Source organism: Anopheles cruzii, chromosome 2, assembly GCF_943734635.1.
Source record: "Anopheles cruzii chromosome 2, idAnoCruzAS_RS32_06, whole genome shotgun sequence".
Lineage (NCBI taxonomy): Eukaryota > Metazoa > Arthropoda > Insecta > Diptera > Culicidae > Anopheles > Anopheles cruzii.
Window position 1 is genome coordinate 19253311 of NC_069144.1, and position 21980 is coordinate 19275290.

The 21980-nt window shown below is 49.2% G+C and overlaps 1 protein-coding gene across 1 annotated transcript; it reads right to left on the reverse strand.

Moving 5' to 3' along the window:
- Positions 1-938: 938 nt before the first annotated feature.
- LOC128277936 (muscarinic acetylcholine receptor DM1) lies at positions 939-21775 on the reverse strand. Its single transcript, XM_053016543.1, has 4 exons — positions 20874-21775; positions 3673-3853; positions 3419-3606; positions 939-1746 (listed from the first exon to the last, which is right to left on the reverse strand). Exons 1-4 carry the CDS (start codon positions 21773-21775, stop codon positions 939-941), a joined length of 2079 nt encoding a protein of 692 aa, XP_052872503.1.
- Between the last annotated feature and the right edge of the window lie 205 nt (positions 21776-21980).

Below are 21980 nucleotides of genomic sequence, written 5' to 3' on the forward strand. Positions count from 1 at the left end.
TTAGGCCGTAAAACGCACAATCGCCAAAAACGCTCAAAAGTACTCTCCACGGGGTCTACCTGCTAATGGCAATCAATCTAAATCGGCAAGCTGTACCATATTTGCAAGTGAAAACTGCACCTCCCAGTTATGCAGCAAACCCATAAATCGTTTCGAGGGCTACCCGGTGACGGCCTGAACCGGACTGAGCTTAGTGCCACGTCAACGTTCGCCGATAAGCCCCACTAATTGTGATGTTGCGCTGCTGGTCGTGGCCCACCCCGAGGGGTTTTGTCATAAAAATAATCACAAAATAAATTCTCCTTTGCGGCAGCTGCGGCACGGCTTTAATGAAGGGGAAACGTATGCGAATCAAACGAATTCACCCCGAGCCCCGATCAATTCCCCGTTCCGTCCCAGGCTTCGGTCTCGAAGGTTTATCGCCACCCAGGGATATGTTAGGATTTAGCACAATCAACTCGGGGTCCGAGCCCTCTGCTGTTCGCAGTGACGCCAATTATTTTCTTCCAAGTCCGAGGCGCTGATTGGCCGGACCGAGAGCCGGGCAGCTCGGTTATGTTTCGGGCACCGAATTCTACCGAGTTAAAAAGGGGCATCCGCTTCCGGTAAGGGCTGTAGGAAAACTTCGGACAGGGGTTTTCTTCTGTGAAACATTTCTCTTTCTTCTTTTCGCTCCGTATTTCGCGAACCTTTTCCTTAATTTCCGGTCTCATTTTTCACCCCACTTTTCGCGCTGTCCGCGACGCCCGGGAGGTCCCGCTTATTAATCTTAATTAAACCAACGCGCGCCTGTCCAACCTCCAGTCGTTTCTGCCAACTCCTTCGCCGCCAATCCGTTCGAGTCATTAGACTAATTTTACTATCCCGTTTTGGGAGCTTCGGTAAATCGCTTCACTTTTTTGATAAATGGAGACGCCTGGTGCTCGGTGGTGGCGGTCTTAGTTGTAGACGCCGCGGGTCATGGCCTCGCGGTTGCGCGTGTGCCACTTGCAGGTGAGGATGCGCACGTACGTCCGGCGGAAGGACGCGTTGCAGAGCGCGTAGCAGACCGGGTTGATCGTCGAGTTGATGTAGCAGAGCGCGTAGAAAAAGTCCCACAGCTCCTGCGGGATGCACTTGGTGCACGCGGTCAGCGGCTTTAGCAGCACCAGAATGTTGTACGGCGTCCAGGTGATGATGAAGCTGAGCAGGATCGCCGACAGTGTCTTGGCCGCCTTCGTCTCCTGGCGCTTCTCCTGCGACTTCTTTTTCTTCTTCACCTGGCGCGCCGTCTGGGCCATGTTGGCCTGGTGGATCTGTTGCTGCTTTGAGAGCGGCTTCGAGATGATCTTCGCCGACAGTGGCAACCGGAAGTCGGTGGTGGCGGTCGACTGGCGGCGCGCCACCGGCAGTATGTAGTCGGAGTCGCGCGTCGGCAGCGGGCGGCGCGGTGGCACCGTCATCGACATCGGCACATCGTCCTGGATCATCTTGATCGACGGTGCCCGTTCGTCCCCGGAACCACCCTCGGGTGGGAGCCGGATCAGGATCGTGTAGACCGAGTCCTGGCTCACGGAGCGCGACGCCAGCCGGTTGCTGCTCGGAAGGGAGCGCGAGTCGCGCGCCCCACCGTGCAGATCCTGCAGGTGGGCCAGCGGGGGCAGCGCGGGCCGGTTCGGGGTGGGCGAGATGTCCGGTATCATGCTGACGACGTTGCTCCGACCGCCGGCCGCGTACGGTTCGCGGATCACGTTGAGCGAGGTGCACCTGCAACGAGAGCAACGATTCCACCCGCAAAAAGTGAGACAAAATGGCCACCGACAAACGGAATGCGGCTGGTGGCTGCTATTAGTGTGTGTGTGTGTGTGTGTGTGTGTGTGTGTGTGTGTGTGTGTGTCAATGAGTGTGATGGGCGGCACCCCACCGCAGAACATCAAGTTGGCATCAATCAAGCGAGAGAAAAAAGTTCAATAAACGCTAACAAACGGAATTCAAACGAACGACGTGAGGGGAATACGTGAGGGTTGGAAGCGGGCGGGCGGTCGCGAACATGAATGAACATGGGTGGGTGGTAATGCAGCGCGATGCAACCTGGGGAAACAATACCACCGCGGACCATGATAATGATGGTGATGGTGATGATGGAGGCAAGATGAGAGAAACATCCAGCAACGGACAACGGACGCACGGCAGCGTGTGGTGCAGCTAAAACGCAACGATAAAACACACACACACACATTCTGAATGTAGTCACGGATCATAAATTGTTTGTGACGGAAAGAAAATGGCTCTCCCGTGGCCGAGCGCAGCGCGGCTCAGGAGTGTAAACAGTCGGAATGGAGCGTGACAAATCATAACGGAAATGTTTTTTTAATGAACCAGCGTGGTTTCGAATGTAAAACAGGTTTTAAGCTTGAATGAACGTGTCCTGTGTGATTGAATTTGCTTCAAGTTTGATTAAAAAATTTGTTGAAACAAAAAAACACACAAATTGATTTAAGCTGCATAGTTTTAGGCGTATTTTATGGCTGTTCTTGCTTATTGTGTTGCATACTTTTAGGAGTTAAGTTTAAACAATCACATTCCGTCGAGTGTGACAATTTATCATTTGTTTTCAAAGTTCATTTATTTTAACAAAGCAATCCGTTGGTAGTCTGGACTATTTAACGTATCTGTCTTACGTCCAGGCGGAATGCAGTAAATTTCATTTCAATGCTATTGGCCAGGGCAGTAGAAATCGTATAACCTTTGTGATCTGTGCTAAGCGAAGCAACTTCTCTTACATTTTACGCTACTCAAGAATTACATAAAACAACATAAATAAACGTAGACATAAATAAGCTGTAGAATTTATGGTTCCTACGCCTGGATGTATGCAATAGGGTAATCAATGTCCGAGATCCGTCGTTCCAAATTTAACCGCCTTTTTCACTATGTTAAATGAAAACACTAGGAATAGAATGAAATGAGAGGACATCAGTTCTTCATGATGTTTTCCACCGGCATCCTTCGGAACCCTTCCTAGTCGCCTGGTGCTGATGAGTGAATTAACGAAAAACGGGCTACGAAAACGAGCTACGAAGTTTTTGCTTTGAGATTAAGCGCACAACAGCGAACAACAAAATTCGGGCGCGTGAAGGCGAACAACATCCACAACAACAGAAACACGGCGCGGATGTTCGTGAGGCGAGTGTGTGTTCCAGTTACTTTTCTGGTTCGCGTGTGTGAGGTGACGTTGTGTCTTTGCCGCTCTTGGCCGTTGTCTTGTTTGCGGGACACAACACAACACAGTGACTGCCGCTGGTCGCTTGCCGAGCACTAACGAGAACACATTGAAACACGAAACAAACAGCAAACGCAAAACGCAGACAAAGAGGTTCGGCTTAAGTAGCCATAGAAAAAGAAAGAAAAAGTGGTTCCGAGACCGACTTTCCTCTACCTGGTTACTGAGCTTGGTAGGGGGGTTTCTATGGATACTGGTGTTGCATACCCTAAGTCCGACGGTTCCTCGACGTCATACCCGTAGTCCTCGGAGTCGTCGCGCCCGGAGTGCCACCACGCGATGCACCACTCCTTGATGCCGCCGAAAAACGTGGTCGGCTTCTTGGGCACTCCGTTGATCATGATCTGCAACGAGCAAAGCGATTGAGGTTAGTTCGGGTGGGCTTGGCCCGGTGGAGGACTACTACTTACGCTCGATCGCCTCGACAGCATGCCGTGTCCGTAGGTGCCGTCCGGGATGACGGCGTTGGTCATGTAGACGCTCTCGGCGTCGGCCGACGACTCGCTGCGGGGCCTTCTCCAGCCGTCCGGGTCGGCGACGCTCGCCGGAAGTGCATGGCCGCCCGAATGATTGACGGCCGTGTTCTCGTCACTGCAAGAGAAGCGGGAAACGGAAGCACACCGGTGGTTAGACTGCGCAGAGTTCTGCTGAGGAATTGCGGGCACAACTTTCGGACGGCTGTCCGGCCGGCTTGACACGTTACATGTTTCAGTGCACCATTAACCTAGTTCGGCGAAGCGGACGTAACACAGATGGACGACAAACACGGGCGCATTGGACATCGGAAGTCCTCGGCACAATTTGACGCTCCGAGTAAACTTTTACACAGGATATTCCGCCAAAGAAAGTGGACAACATGAATTATTCGATGGGATGGAAACACACACAAGGAAACACTATCGCAACCAACCAACATGGACCTCAAGTCAACCGGCATCTGCCAATCCCAATCGGGTGCTGAAGGGCAAGGCCACGGTTTGACGTTTTGCGCTTTGATACCAATTAATATTAAGCATTAAGTAATTCTATTAACCTCTACAGATTTAAGTCAAAAGACCTTCCTATTTCCAAATGTATGCTAATTTGATTAGGGATTGGTTTAATTTTTGGAGATTTACAGAGCCACGTACAACTATTACTTTCACTAAAACTAAAACCTAAAATTGGATTTTGTTTCAAATTCCTAACCATTTTAATGTGACCATCGTGACAGTATTAAACAATACCCAGCTCTATGGAATTGCTATGAATTCTTTCTATTTCTTTTTTGGAGTATAGTATTTTATAGTCATAGTATCAAAGAGCTAAGAGATGAAAGAAGCTTCAAGCTCAAAATCTCTATAATAAAGATAATAACAACAACAACGTCTACATCAATTAGTTTAAGCTTTTCTGGTCTCCACAGTATTATCCAAACTGGATAGATTTTGAAGATTTTTTTTGAATTCTTATAAACCTCCAACGCAGGTCTTTTACGTACATAGACCGACCGCTCCAACGATTAAAGGTTTAGGTTATTGTCAAGATTATCCTCATTCATTTCACTCGAAGTGTGCAAAAATGGATTCACCAGAAGAATGGCAGTAGAAGAAATAATATTGAAGTAGACCCAAAGTGGTACCATTTTACCGAAAATTATTTGAAAGTCACAATTATATTGGAGCAGAATGTCACTCTCAGAAGGGACATGTGGATACACCAAATATATGGTTAATAGTAAAGCTTGAGGAATAGTAATCTGTGGCCAGCAGGCCGGCTCTTCCCATCAAGTCAGTATCGAGGCCCAAGCAACATGCAATTCTCGTAACTTATCTTGCACGTTACGCTCCATCCCATCCACCCATTCCCAGTCCTCTGTGGTCATCCACTTCATAAGCGACCCTCACAGTTCTTCGATTCGGAAATTAAGTTCAACGCCCAACACAGACGCGGGACCTGCTTCAGCATTCGCAGTTCGCTACCCAAATGTGCTACCTCAAAGTCAATGGAGTTGGACGTAAAGTACCGACCGATGTAAATGATGCCGGATTAAGGCAAGTGCTAAGCAAAATCGAAAAACAAAACACACTTTTCTTCGTACACTTTTACGCTTGGGCACCCTCCGACGGTGCGCTGGGTTCTGCATCTCCTCGACCAGCAACAGGTCGCACTGATTGAAAGCCCCAACCCAACCCAAAGGCACCCAAGTCAAACATTATGCCTCAAATTGAAATGATTTAGCACACGTCGGCGGGGGGTGGGGGGACTCGGTGAAGCAGATAGTAACATCCGACCTGACCGCTCTCTGCACACACACACGTGGGACGTAAAAAAGCACCACATCAAAGATCGAAAGAGCTCGGGGTAATTCGGGGTCTGGGGTTCGGTGGGGCGCACAAAATAAATAGCCTGCCTTCGCCAGTAACGCTGCACACCTCCGGCCGCCGAACCACGATGGATGGGTGCCTCCTCATCGTCACCCTCGCGACCCGCCGGCTCGAGAGGGTGGGATTTAGGTGCGGGCCCCGAAACACGATGCCACTTTGATAGGGGTTTCGGCCGGCGAGAGTTTAAATCACTCGACCGCAACCCGACCGACCCCGGGATTGGCGCGAGCGCGAGAAGGCGCTCCCCCCCCCCCCGGGTTGCGGGCAAGTGGATCGAGAGTAATGCGATATCCTGCTCGGTCCGGTTCGGGTGGCCGCCCCGAGATCTTTCGGTTGCTGAAAATTCCATTTGTAAAATGGAAAGCCTGGTCCCGGGGAAGGTCCCGGGTGGGAAACAAAAACCCTTTCGAGCCATACGAAGGACCCCGTGAAGGGCCTCCCATACACTGACTCTGTAACCGGAAATCTACTGCTTTCGGCCGGCGCCGGAGCTACTGATGGCATGGTTTATGTTTTCAATTTTTCAAAATCCCCATACGGCTGCACTCGGGAGGGGCGAACCTGGGCACCGGCACCCGGTGGCGGCGGGGAGGTGGAAGCCCCAGACCCGGGGCGACCTTCATTGTTCAATTACGGCTCAAGAGTTCACTTCGTTTTTGACACACACAACAATTTATTTACTCGCCGATCGCCTTCTTGTCGAGTGGACGAGCGGGGTTCCTTTCACGGTCCGGGATCCGGGAATCCTTTCCCGCCCGCTTTCGGGACATCCGCACCGGAAACGAGAAGTGTCACCGAGCGAGCGAGCGAGGTCCTTGGAAGGCTCGCGACCAGAAATGGTTTGATTCAATCAAGGATTATTTTCCCATTGACTGCGGCTTGATTAAATTACCAAGGCTTGGACCTCGGAGCGGTTGACGCCGGTTCGAGTCCTTGCAACAACAAGAAAAAGATCCGACACCCGCCACGTTCCTGGAGCCCCGTCAGACGACAATTTATTGTCGCCGAGACGAGGCACTCATCAGCAGGCTCGCAGGACCCTGGTCGGAAAATGGACTTCCTTGACCGGTCCGCTCTCTCTCTCTCTCGCTCGGGCCTATTTCCGTGTTCCGTTCCGGTGTTGATTCAATTTCCAGCACTGAATGCCGCCGTCGCTATCTGGCTGGCTGATCTGGCGCAAACTCTAACTCGCTTAGGACTTCTCCAACAAGTCGTGCACAAGTCCGGAGGATACGTACCCCAGGTCTGTGTGTGGGAAGGCTTCTTGGGTAGAACGCATCGCGCCACTTGTTTGCTGTTCGTTTGGTAGCGCTATCTTTCTTTTATTAGTTCCTTCCGGTGGTCCGAAAACGAAGGGTTCAATGGCCACCGCCTACACCGTTTTGGATGTCACCAAGTGGAATACTGGTTGACACCGTCAAGCGCAAACGTTGGAACCCTCTGGCTTTCGACCTCTAGTCAGGCTGTTCACTTAGTTTTGAGCTTCGATAAGAAAACCACAATTTTGGGGTTTGAAGTACACTAAAGTTCAGTATGGTCTCCCTGAACATCAGAGCACTTGCTCCAACGAGATTCCAATTTTTGAATTCCATCCTTGAAGTGAGAATCGGGAAGGGCTGGAAAATACGCTTCCACAGCTATTATGACATCATCCATTTGACGAAAAACGACTTCGAAGCATAAAATTTCTTTGGTCTGGAAACAGATGGAAGTCGCCAGGGGCCAAATCTTGTAAATATGGTAGATGCTCCAAAAAATCGAACTTTAGTTCGTGGATTTTTGCCACTGTCAAAATGCTCTTGTGACAGGGTGCACTGTCCTGATGAAAACGGATTTGTATCTCCTACAAACTGGGTTTTTTTTTTCAAAATATTGGTTAAACTGCTCAATGAGATGGCTAAATCTCATTCGGTCAATCGACAGTTTTCCAATACGATATGCATTTTTTCTACGATTTCAGGTGTTGCTACTGTTTTTGGACGTCCTTGACGTGGATAGTCTTCAAAGCTTGCACGACCACGTTTAAATTCAGGAAACCATCGTTTTACTTTCCTAATTGAAGGCGAAGAGTCCTTATACTGGAGGGCCACACGAAGCGAAGATAAGCGATTTGACATTAATCTTTAACGTCAGATCGTTTATCAGTACGCGGATTCACAAACGATTTGACAGAAGCGCGATCGATTTGACATTTTTACGTTCGTCTGGCCCTCCAGATACACTTTCAACATTTGTTAATAAATTTTATTTCCTTAAATAAATACAAATTCAATCACTCATATAAAGAGTGTACCAATATAACAAAATAAGTTTAAGCCAGTCGCCGCGACCTCTTTTATCGAAGCGCAAAACTTATTGAACAAATACTGGGTTCCTTCCTAGTACACTGCTTTTCATAATGATAGCCTCACCCGTTTTGTCAGACTGAGACTAAGATAAATCACTGAACCTATTTTTCATAGATGAGGAATCAATTAGTTTTGCAAAAGAAATAATATCCATTGTTTGGTTTTCCGAGATAAAAATTATTTTGACTTAGAGAGCCAAAAAACGATAAAACGGATGTTTCAAAATAATAGACGTGCCGCACGTTAACCACTACAACCCGTTGTTGACACGCACTTACAAATTGCAGATCAACCGTCCATCTCTCTCTCTTTCTCTCTCTCTCTCTCTTTCTCTCTCTTTCGCTTTCTTTCTCTCTCTTTTGCTATCATTCTCATCTCCAATTCTTCCCAATTGCTCTCCACTTCTCACCAATAATCGGTTTCCTCCATTCCTTCGGGGTGGAAAGGTTGTTGAAGTTTTCGTCCCGGGACGTGCCCGGGACGTCACGGTGGCCACCTTTGCAGGAGTAAAAACCACCTTCGTTCCGGCTCCCGCGGCGCCACTGGTTCGCCCGCGTTATTGTCGTCGCTTATCTGGCACGTCCGTGTCGTTGTTGTGCCCGTGATTGAGGTACTTGCGATGAGCGCGAGATCAACGATAATGTTCCACAGCGACCCCAGGCACCGCCGGATCTCCTTGGCACCAGTGCACGCTCTCTCCCGCTTCGCTGGCACACGCACGCACGTCACGCAACGATTGGAAAAGCCGGAAAACTTTGACAGCGTCTTACGTGACAATCATTGTCAAAATGCGCCGCCCACCGACTTCCAATTTTTGGTGGCACCTTTTTTTCTTCTGCTCCCTTCTCGTTTGTTGTTGAAACACTCGCTCTGCATGTTCCCGCAGGTGGCACCCACACGAACGCACCGGGGTACCGGAATTAGGTTAGCTGAGCCCAGCCCCGCCCCACCACCGACCCATGAACCCTTGACAGCGCGGGGCCCAGAAAGCAGATGTTCCGTCCCTACCACCGTCGTTGCCGTCGTTTCTGAAAAGTTTCTGGCAACCACCGGAGCAACCACCCCGAAGGTGTGAACGTCCCGGGAGCTGCGTTGTTTGCGTAATGATTTATCACATTATGGGGCCCGATACTTGCGAGTGGCGCCATAAGTTGGAGCTCCCCACGCCAGGGCCAACGGGGCTACATCGCGTACCAACCGAGCATGTATTATGCAAAACACGCCGACACACGCCTCGTGGGCGACCTTTTTCCACGAACGATCGCTTAATAGACGGCTGGCTGGCTGGCTGGATGGATCACCCGGGGGGGGTTGGATAATTTGCAGCACATTAAAACAGCGCCGGGAGGACTCGTACACGCTATGTGCTGCTGTTGCTGCTTCGTAATTGGACACTTTTGTTTTATGTTCCATAATTCACTCCTTCGGGATAGTTTGACATCGATGAATCGATAAAGCGGTTGGCGCTTCTCCCGAACAAGTTACAGGAACTTCAGCTTGCAGCAATTGTTTTGTCTATTCAACCACACACTCTTCAATTTAGTCACAACATTTGTGTTGCTGTAGAAATGTGTTGTGTCTAATATTTCTTTCGACTAAAATGTTGCTACCGTTAGTGGCTTCAAAATTCCGTTAAATTATGTATCATTTTATGTTTTGACTTGGTTTTGGCTTGAGTTTGTCTACGAAAACCTGTTCACAAGCCATTTCTTGAGAGGGCATCGCAAAACTGAGCAAGCCGAGAGGAATAAGGCCCCAGCGCGGTGAAGGAAATGTCACTGTCCCTGGCATCGTCCCTCAGAAACCTAGTCGGTAAGTTAGATTAGTCGATAGGTTTAAGAAATAGCGTTATTAAACACGGCCAGTTCGTTCTTCAAGGGTAAAAAAAGGCTAACCTCTCAAGACGGGGACATGTACTCTTCTTATCCGCCAACTACAACCGACTGGAGGCTATATTACTCACTGCACCTCCATTCGTTTCAATGCAACAGTTGTCCTGTTTGTCAAGCGTTTCTTGGTAGTTGTACTCTACAACCACCTACAACCATTCTCAAAATTCGACGAAAATAGCGTTGCCTGGCAAACAGTAACTGCGCAGGTTATCATCGGATTACTGTCACCACCTTCGAACGGATATCCGTGTAGATTGACGTGGTACGTGGGGTGTGTTAGCCATCCTATGTTGCTGCGAGGTCACGTCTATGCTTTGACTACTTCATAACATCTACTGAACTATGATGGTGCGCTGAAAATAATGATGTTTTGCAGAAAGTGAAAGGTCAATTGCGGGAGGTTTACGCCCTTTACGATGGTTGTGCCGTGATAGAATGTTCGCAAGGGTGAAAAGTTTCCAGATGTTCAGGACATTCACTTCACTGGCCTTAGATTAAAAGTACGGCACATAAACCAATGTATAACAGAACAAGTAGGAAGAAGTAGTAGGAGGAAGAATGGAAAAAGGACACTTAACTTAATGGACATGTCAGCAAACTGTGAATGTCCGGGGAATGTCTCATAGAGCAGGACATTCTGCTGACTTCAAGTCTGATTAATCTCAAGATAAGATACAAACTTCCTGAACCCAACACTAGTATAGGCAGATTCCGAGTAGAGAGTGTGAAAAAATGTTTGGCCCAAAACAGGGATCTTAATGGCTTAATGATATAGCCATCATTCCTAATGAAAAATATTGACCACAGGTTTACACTTTTGTATTATCCAAAACTAGGCCAAGCCAGTTAATGTTAACCTACTTAAGGCTTTATTGGCAAAACTTTTCCCGTTCCGCGGCACAGGCATCGCTTACGGGGCGAGCAATTCATCGGATCATCGCATCGCTCCCTTTCTCGTATCAGTGCCAGTGCCGAAGATGTGATTTATTTTTTGGCTCAATTACATCAATCCTTCGTCAGGCAGCGAAGGCACGTCTCGGCTTTGTGCAATCTAGGGCGTTGCGGATGCGTGCCACGAGCGTACGCCCGGATCAGCTCCACGTGCTAGCTCGATAGCGTGTCGAATGCAACCGCACGACACACATCAACCCTGAAACGTCCTTATACATTTATCAATCAGCACATCAATCGGCGGCTATCGTGGGCCAGGCGCCATGACACGCACCCAATAACTTTGAACACACGGAACGGATCTGGGGTTGGTTTTCGGGGTTCGTACAGCGATGCTGGGGATTGCTTTGCTGATTGAGGCGGCTTCGGTGACAGCCGGAGCAGCCGTCGTAACAACCTAATAGATTCGCGCCTCACAGACACACAGCTCACTTGTGATCAAACCAAGCGATAATTCTAGAAACTTTTTATTATAAACAACAACTTCCAATAACGAATTTCACAAAAATAAGGGCCATAGCTAACCAGAGTCGAGCCATCGAGCCGCTGCTTATCTGGCCAACAGGTTGCGATGGACACGGGAGAAAAAGAGATGTCCGCTTTCGTTGAAAAACACAATGCCCGTCCGGCGTCAACAATGACGTCAGGCGCAACAAATCAGGCCGCGATGTTTATCGCACCGGCGTGCGGTGTTTTTCCGGCAAAATATTTTCCAACTTTTCCCAATGGTGTAGCGCGGGTTTCCACCGTCATCACGGGCAGCAATCAATATCAGATTCACACACAAAAGTTGGCTGCTGCTGCTGCTGAAGGAGGCAACCCGCTTTCGACCGGTTCTTTCGCGTGAGAAGGCTCCCGAATCCACGCGAAGGGACCGTGGTCTCCTAGAACTCACAAACCTCGGGTAGGGGCGCTACTATGGGACCGGTGTAATGTACACATTTGCTTAACTTTATTGAGCTTCCGGTCCTTCCGGTTTACGGAGTGGTTTCCTTAACCCCGGGCTCGAAGTGCAGTCGTGCGAATCACTTGTTGGAACACAACTGGGAATTCAAATTTCAGCTTCAACATTGCAATAAGTTTCTGGATAGAAGGTTCAAAACTGACGCGGTAAAGAGAATGTTATCAGGAGAACATAACGGACCCACTTACTAGGGTGTTTGCAATTTTTAGAGTAAAAAAGAATTATTTCCACGTTATCTGTGGTGAAATATTTCACGGTGAAGGAACATTTGGTATTTCGCAAGGATATTCACTTTTCGCACGAATTCCCGGGCATTTCACCTCCAATCAGCATTTTTCTCGAGGATGCAAAATTGATCCATCCGCTACCATTATCAAGCGATCTCGACTCTTAACTCACTATAAACACAACAATCACGATCCAAACTGTGAACTAGGAAACTCTAAGAAATTGGATAAATAACAGCAACATGCGTCAACCTTCGAAAGTACTCTCAGTTCAAAGTTCCAATTTGTTTTGTAACTCATTCTGACTGTATGCTTTAACTGCTGCTAAGTCCTAAGCTTCCTACAAAAGCCTACACAACCCGCATTCGCGCACGTCACGAGGTGCCACAACCAGCAGACTGGGCTGCGTTCTCTTTCGGTGGACTTGGTGAAAAGTAAACAATAAATCCCGCAGTTGGTCCATGTCGAGCAAGTAAAGCTTTCACGAAGCCCGCAAGAAGCATCAAAGAGTCGCTCGAGCGAGCAATAACCTCCCCGGGGCAATCGAAAGGCATTACAACACGACATTACCGAGAAAGTAGCAGCAGGAAAAAAGCAAAACGGCAAGCTTCTGGCTAATGTTTCCCAACCGAGAGCGACGCCCAATGCTGGCCTCGGACGTGTCCCACGAAGGAATGTAACCGCGCCTGGAAGTGGGTGAGTTTAGCTCGGTTTGCGACGCGAATTACGATCGTGGCAAATTGCTGCGTGAAACCGTAGCTCGCCCACTGCTGCTGGGCAGGTCTGCACGTTCGTCCTTTGCCGACGAATCAGCGTGACGCATTCTTACCACGTCGTCGTCGCAGGCGACGAGCAACACTTCTTCACAACTTCCGTTTTAATTTGTCTATTTTTGGCGGCTTCTTAAAGACTGAAATACCTTTCGTGGGCTCTTTGGTTTTAATTTTGAAACGTAAAACATTCTCAGCCGCACACGCCGTTTAACGGTAGTAACAGTTACTGCTGGTCCGTGCTGTCCTTCATCGTATTGCCTTCTCTTCTACATTGTAATGGTGACAGGCTTTAACGGATCGTGTCTAAGGCGCGGGTCAGAGAATTAAAGAAATCTTATAGAAATCCCTCCTTTTAAATTTTTTCAAGTATTGAACACGAAATGACAGTATTGGGATCGAAATGACATTAAATTTGTACCGTAGTATGACTGATTGATTAGTATGACAAAAACTTGTTCAATTTATTGCTCTAATCAACTGCATACAGGTTTCTTCATACAAGAGTTATCGTTTTCGTATCGATCAAGAGATATTTTAAAACTGATGTTTCAAAGAACCTTCAACATTTGAAAACATCTCTTTGTAAATCGGAACATTTCTGGCCTGCAGATTGAACTCTGCTCAGCTCTGGAGATTGACCATGTTTGAACAACAAATGGTTTCCGAATAATGGCCCCGAAGTGATTTCATTTCGGCGCTTCACCCAACAAAGAAATTCCCGGAAGTGTTTTGACCAAAGCGTCATCGCTGGGTTGACGAATTAAAAAAAAAAGTCACTCCCATTTTATTATTTTCCAGTTTGACACTTTCATTCGAATCCATTCGGTTGACGTCACTCACTCGCTTCGACGGAAACAAACGCTACAAAAGGCAAAAGGAAGCCGGGATCGTGGATATTGCGCGAGTATTCCGAGAAACCTAGAAAGTGTACAGACTTCGACAGAGACCCTCTGGGCACAAGCTGGACTCTGGAGATTAGGTATCCAATTAGAAGTATCAAATGGTGATGGCTGCGGTGATGAAGCCGATCGGAGAGGCCTTGGCAAAATGTGAACGCTGCTAATGACCGTGGTCCGCACCAAGGTGGTACCAGTTTCCAAAGGATCCATTCCAATTCTAACCCTCCGAGGACTTTCAGGATATAATGAAACTCACACTTGGCCGCGGCCGGTGCGAGGTTATGATACCATCGCCATCGCCATTGTGTGCCTGGGAGGGTAGATTGATTTAAAATGATTCTAGAAAGTACTATGGGCGTCCCTTGGGCTAGTAACCGAAGCTTGATTGATCAGTGACTCACACACCCACACAGGCCGGTACTGAGTGGTCGGCCTAGATTGTAGGATCCTTCAAACACCGAAAGCCCATTGATTGATGCATATGCACGAGAGCCGTTCGTCTATTCCGATTTCGGATCACACATGGTGTCCATTTTGTGTCCGAACCACTTTGAGGTCCGGTTTCAGGTCCGGACTAAATCCGATCCGATCGAAAGTTTTCATTTTCCCATCAATCAACAGGCGGCAATTAGGTCAACTTTACGGACCCCACGCACCGACCGCACGGAGCGAGACCGTCGCCCGGATCAACCACTAGGTCAGGGGCTGGGCTACTCAAAGCCAAACCGACGGTGTTGAATTTCCATCAAATCCTGTCCCACATACGCTCCGGGCTCGAGAATTGGTTCTTGGCTGCTCTGGCTGTGGCTCTGTTTCATGTTTATTTATGTAACACGTACTTTTTAATGAGCTCCCCGCTCGAATTGAGGGCTCGGTGATTCGCATCGGAAAGCAAATTAAACCGATCGCCTTCTGAGTAACCTCGGGCCTCGGGCACTTGGGACCCACGCTCGATTAGTAGACCGGTTTCGCACGAATGCTTTTACAGATGAACTTGATCAAACTCCTATTTCTGGAAGGTTATCTAGATTGTGTCCTTTGGTCGATATGCCAGCAGAACCCAAGTGTCACCACCATCAGACGAACGGATATTATGCCCTGGTTCCGGAATAATTGTTGGCCCATTTATGCAGCCAAACCAACACCGGTGACCACGACCGTCCGGAATGCATTTGATTGCCGAGAAAAGTGACCACCTCATCAATCACACGCCGTTTCCCGGGGGTCAATTTAATATAGCCGCCTCCATAGAACTAAACCAAAATCTGCCCAAATCGCGTTCCGGTGGCCTACTCGTATTTCGGGCGAAAACTATTGACATTCAACAGGCGCTCAATATTGTTCCGCTTGCTTGCGATGTTTGCCCGGTTGGTGGGAAAAGTAAATTCGAAAGAGAAGACTCGCGGGCTCCTTCGAGCCAGTATAGGGCCAAGAACTAAGAAGTCGACAGCGGGCATCGATTTTATAGGCAAACTTTCCCCATCCAATTGTGGCGTTTATGGCGAAAAAGTTAACTGGTTTCGGGCACGGAAAGATGACGCACACGAACTGTAATTGCGTGCCACCGTAATGGCGTTCTTGAGACCATTAACTGTGGAGAGGTTGTGCTTTTCGACGAAGCTACGGTCCGACAGTACGGGCTGGTATGGGCTGGCATTTTCTTCTCATTTTAAACTATGCTAGACGGTGGCACGCGACGGTGAAACATGATCGCGCTGATTTGGAGGCCATGGGCACAACTTCATCAACAAGAAAGCCACAGTACTTGATCTGAGGGGCTTCTTGATGTTTGGCATGTCCTATTTCATATGTTTACCTTTGTGGTAGGGTACATTTCTAATACCAAGTTGTCCAACAAGCCACACTTCCCTTTAGTTTACTTCAAGAAGAAGAATTTCTTTCCCAGGTTCGTATCCGCAGCATGAAACAGCAGCTCTGTCAATCGAGCCCAGCAATGAGACGCAGCAATGCAGCATGTCAAATGACTCAGCGACTGTAAAACGCCACAGTATGCAATAAAGTATTCAAATATTCCGTACGCACGTATTCCACGTCCATAAACTGTGCCAATGGCCACATTCGTTTCGCGGACACAACATGGGACGTATCCTTGGGCCAGTGTGTGGACTGGTGTTTTATGCATTATTACTTTGAGTCAAACACATTAACGGCAGGCAAACGATATTAACAACAGAAGCAATAGTTGTGCGCATAGCAGACCCTACAGTCAGAGAGAGAGAGAGAGGGAGAATGAGACTCGCTTGAATTAGGAGTCCACAGCGACGAGATCGAGAAAGTCACACTGTCACCGACCGAGCTTATTGTGCCGGATTCCGAGTCATTCGCTTCGCATCTCCGATTCGTTTTCATCAGTTCTGCACCATATACTTAGTTCATCCTTCGAACTATTCTCTTTCATTTTGTCCTACAACCAATCGTCGAAGCAAAACGATTCGTAATTCCATCTCCTGAAAACGGTACATGACGGTTGGAGTTCGAGCTCGTGCAGATACGAAAAAGGACCAGTTGAACCACTAGCGCTAGTGCCGCACGATGACGAAGCAAGCTGCTCGGGCGCCTTCTGTCAGGATGGGAAAGGAAAACATATTCGGGCTGTTCGTTCGCCCGAAAATTACTTATCCCAAATGAAGCACCATGACAAGGCCATTCCATGCACGCCAGGATCGCCTCGGAAAGCGGCCACGGGAAGCAAACAGTAAGAAGCTCACGTTGGTTAGGGCCGAATGTCATTTAATTGGTCGTATTCGCTGTTTGTGTTCGTGGAAACACTCGCACAATGCTCGCAGCGGCCAATTGGAATTTTTCACATCGAAAGCGCCTAAAAGTATGCAACACACGGAACGGTTTTTCGTCGTATAAAATGCAATCATGTAGTGTCAATTATTCAACACGCAGCGCCATAAGTTACCGGGGCTTATAAATACACGTTATAAATATCCGCGAAAAGCACAATAGGCATTCAGTACAAGCCACAGCCACCTTCCGTCGTCCTCTGGTGCACTTTGTACTCCTGCGAATCGTACTATCGCCTCTCAAGCCCTCTCAATCGATTGGTTCCGAGCGCCGGATGCCGGTGACAGGGCCCGCACGGAGCTTTGAGATGTTGCATTCATCAAATCCGGTCTGGCTGGCTGGCTGGCTGGCTGGCAGTGTCTTTGACATCTTTTATTCATTGGCCCGAACCAGGTGGGCTACCTGCACACCGGTTGCCTGCTGTCTCCGGTTTCCGGTTTGTTTTCCACCTCGCACCGATTTTCCACCGTACGGCAAGCTTTTTAATAGGTAATCCAACACCGTTGACCCACTTTTGCGCCGGTTCGGTTTGTGCCATTGTCGACTGCAGCCCTCACCGCGCGCTGCACGCTGCCCCAGCCCTATCGCCTGGCTTGGGAAAATGTTTTTCTTGCTAGGAAAAAACCGTTGCACAACTTCAGCAACAGCGTCGTCGGGGATGAGGTCGTCGGAGTGGACGACGGATAGATAGATGGGAATTCGACCAGCATAATATTACAATTTGAGAAAATTGCCGGACCTTACCTGATGCTCTGTGATCTGGTGCACCGGCGTCCCGATTATGGGCTTTAAGGTTTAGCTTTCGTACGCCAAGCCAAACAGGACGGAACTAGTCCTGTTTGATTATTGCTAATAGCTTAACGCAACATCGCTCTGTGTTGTGAAATACATAATTTCCATCGTTTGTGATTCAAAAAGGGTAAAGCTAGCGTGTTGTGGAACGGAGTTTTCAAGAAAGCGTTCGAATGCATGTTAAACATTTTTAGACATTAAATAATCGATGGTTTACATCATCGCCATCATTATTCAACAGGCGCAGTTCATGTATTTTGAATCGAAAAGCTTTGCATTGCAATAAAATACCTCATGAAGGTATCAATAAATTGGTTACCCAAGATCACGTATAGCGCACTGGGACTGTTTCTTTGCTGCTGCCGCTTAATGTGCCTTTTCGAGCATTGTCAGTGTCGAACCCAGCGTCAACGTTTGTCGGAAACGAATGTCAGCTTTCTTCCTTTCCTGTGACTGGTTTGCGGTAGTCAAGATTCGACATTTTAACGAATTCTGTTCTCGTTGAGCGAGGTTTAATATTGAATTCAATGGCGACAGCATGTTGCCTGGTGCACGATTCATTCCGATAGGTAGATAAAATTTAAAAATTATCCTTTAACATTGAAAAACGGATTTGGAAAATGTTTTTGAATTACTCACACGGCAAAGTTGCGTTTCGGAATTAAACGTTCATTAGAATCCGTATGTTTATTGTCTAGTACAAATAGTTATTTAAAAGGCAAATGAAGAAAAGGATCATGTTACTTCTCTTGTTCGAGAGATTCATAACGCATTCCCAACATTTATCACTGTAACAATAATATTATTTTTATTCCGGTTATGCTGAGAAAAAGTGTGAAACACCGGTTGGCACGACCGTTTAAATTAATTTCGAAATTCATGAAAATTAAATTTTGCAACATCGATCACCACACGGCATCATGAATGTTCCCGTCAAACGTAACACAAACCAAAACCAAGAAAGTGAAACTAAACGAGTAACGTAATTATTTTCACCGTTTCACCGGAATGAAATGTCGGCTAAATCGATTTCCGCACCCAACGGGTACAACGCACGCTTATCGAACGGATGGTCAATAATGGTACCCGTCCTGCCCGGAAACCGGCCAGGACGGCGATGACAGGAAACCCAGCCCGAAATGGAACAAAACATTTGGGACCGCACGCCCGGCGCACATAAATTCCCATCGAACGTACATTCATTATGCTGGGCCCGGCCCGAAAACACGAGCGCGAGCATAATTTAAATGCCTCCAGGAAGTCCAGGGGATCCCCAGGACCTGGCGAGATGCTGATGCTATCGCCGAACCGAACCTCCCGGAGTGCGCTTGGTGCATCGGGTTGCAGCTGCAATGTAAGCTACACGCCTACTGCTGGCTGGCCGGCTGATGGGCATCGGACCCTACGGGGGCCGATAATGTCATCGGAACGCACAGACCGGGCGGTGCTGGGCGCGGACGCTTAATTAGATAAATTCAATTAAGCTGATCAACGCCCCGCAACACTACGATGTGGGTGTTGTTGTGTGTCTGTGCAGGAGTTGACCTGCCCGCCACCCATCCAAGAGCCACCAGAAATCGGCGGCGTAGGAGTTACATCGAATTATCAATTAACAGCCACACACCGCAGCAGCAGTGGCAGGCCTTCCGTGCTGATGGTTTGCATAAAAATGTACTCTTCGACGGCACGCCTGACTCCAGAAGCTGGAACTGTCAACTGGTCCTCGAGAGAGGCCTCGCTGAGGCACACGTTGGCGTTCGAATTCGATTTACCACCGGCCAGAGTCACTATCACCAGAGTTGGAGGTCACCGGACGTACCAGAAATAACTCTAGTCGAATACTCGGAACCGGGACGACGCGCCAAGAGCGAGCGGAGACACTACAGCTCGGGTCCTTTCGCGCCGGCCAAAAGGCCTTCCACCGGCGGGCTACATAATAAAACTCTTCATTTTCCAATCGACACCAGACATCGGCCCGGTGGCTCGCTGTCTCTGGCGGCACTAAGCCTGACAGCCACCGCACCAGACTCGCCGGATCCCCCCGGGGGGCCGTAACCACTAAATCACTTGGAAGCGGCCGGAACTGGGAAAGGAAGCTTAGGCCCTGAAGGGCGAAGCTGGAGAACACTTGTTCTCGGTGCGGCGCAGTCGATGTACTTTCGCTGTTCGTCGCGTTGCGGTCCCGCAGCGTGTGTGTGTGTGTGGGATCCCCCTGGGTTTTTATTGTTTTTCAATGGAAATCGAAACAAGCAGCACCGCAGAGGAGCGGTCCAAGCACCGTGCAAATTGCCTCCACTGACTTCTTGGGGGTCTGGTTTTGCGGTAGAAAAGAAACACGAGCACGGTGTGTAACTACCATCAACATGCCAGCAAATGCCGGACGTTGACCAGACCGCGTACGGCGGAACGGCGGAGGCAGAATATGGAAATGTGCCGCCCGGTCCAAGGCACCCGAGGACACCGTGGTGCTGGTTCCACCCAAGTGGTTCCATTATTCATTGCATAAATGAATTTGCCTCTACGGCAGCAGCAGTCGGACAGGGCTGCCGCTGTTGCGCTACGATCGGGCCGAGCCATTCGGAATGGGAGACTGGCCGGAACACTGGCCGGATCATAATTTAAATCGAACCCTCACCGGCTCCGGAGACCCTGCGACCCTCGGTGGAGCCGTACGTCTCACGGGTAGTGGCGTTTTACGGATGTACTCCTGTTTTGGTCCACTGCACGAGAAACTCGGCTCCGGGGAATGTCCGGGGAATCGCTTGGCCACCATGGTGAGCTCGCAATTTCAACGCAACTAATTGCATAACTTGTGGCGTCTTTTTGACAGAGGAACCAGTGTGCCTGTTATTTATTTACTTTCTCGAGCGCATATAGCAATCGACTTGGATAGCTTCCTATTCTTTGTCACCAATCAGATGGAGTTTTCCATTTCATGAAACAAAAACTTTTGTCGAGGTGTGGTTGTTGGATCAAGAAATGATTACACTTGGCCCTAAATACGAAGAATAAGGCAAATGAGGGAGCAATTTGAACTCAAGTAGGAACCCTGGCTTCTAGTACAATCCATTCACAGTTGCAATCTACGATCGGCCATCGGCCGTGCAGTGTTTTCAGCTGAGTAGTGACCTCAACTGGGCGTGCAGACTGCTTGAGCAATCTGTCTCGTACTTGTACGGCCTCTAGAAAGTTTGTCCAATATTTGACAAAAGTTAGCTGCCACGGTCAGTTAAGTGACGGGAGATTCAGAAGGCCTCACCATTGGAATTGTAGGGTCAGTTAGCCCCACATCAAGATGACCTACGGCCTATGACATCTGTTACTGACGACAAGACGAAAAACTGTGACGGTCCTAAGTTTCTAGAAGCAACTAAAAGCTGTGTTGCTGGACGTGTATGTACGAATCTAAGTGACAACTATCAGCTCTCTGATGTAATAGACTCTTAGTTCAGCGTGCCTAGTCCCCATGACATGGCTGAGGCTGGGTCTGAGGATGGCTGAGGCTGAGTCGGACCATCTGAACTGACCTTCCAATCACTGACTTTCGGCTGCTGGAACAAGGCAAAAGCTAGTGAGAGTACGCACCTGGAGTTGGACCGCTTGGAAGAGTCCTTCTTCCGGTCGCCGGTGAGATTTTTCAGCTCCTTCTGGCGCTTCTTGGTCTCGCGCCATATCCGGTAGTACAGGAAGCACATGACGGTGACGGGCACGTAGAAGGCCGCGATCGCCGTCCCGAACGTGATGTAGTGGTTGGTCTCGATGAACTGAATGTAGCACTCCTTCTCCGGCACCGTCCGCTTGCCCTCGATGTACGGCCAGCTGTAGATCCACGGTGGCCACAGCAGCAGACTGATGCCCCAGGCGGCCCCGATCATGATGGCGGCCCGGGTCGTCGTCCGCTTGGCCCGGTACGTCAACGGGCGCGTCACGCTGAAGTACCGATCGAAGCTGATGATCAGCAGGTTCAGCACCGACGCGTTCGACGCCAGGTAATCGAGCGCCAGCCAGGTGTCGCAGATGTGCGGCCCCAACGGCCAGTAGCCGAGCAGCGTGGTCACCGAGAATAGTGGCATGGAGATGAGTCCAATGGCGAAATCGGCGATGGCGAGCGAGAACAGGAAGTAGTTGCTGATCGTCTGCAGCTGCTTGTCGATCTTGAACGAGATCATCACCATTACGTTGCCGGCCACGGTCAGGATGCTTAGTGCCGTTGCGATGATGCCGAGGATGATGATCTGGGCCAGCGAGTAGGTCGGTTCCTCTTCGGGCACCTCTAGCGCGACGCTGCCGTTGGCAACCAACGAAGTCGCCGTCGACGCCGCCAGCGTGACGTTGAGGAAGTACAGGTCCTCCAAGGAGGTCGTTACAGAGGACGCCGGTGTGGCCGCCGCCGTTGCCGTAACGGCGGCGGCGGTCGATATCGATGTCTCTGTCGTGTAGCGTGACAGAAAGCTGTCAACGGTCGTCCGTTCGAACGGGAACCCCATCGTGCTGCTTCCGGTGCCGCGCCGGTCCGGTTCGCTCGAGTCCTTTCCTTTCGCGTCCGCCCTTCTCCACCGGCCGTGATGGGACTACTGCTAATGGTGCGGCTGGTGGTGCGGCCGGCGATGATTGTTCCCTTTAAATTATTCAAAGGCGCCCGCTGTTGAGACGTCAGCCTAGAAAAGTGGCACAGGAAACAAAAAACAAGAG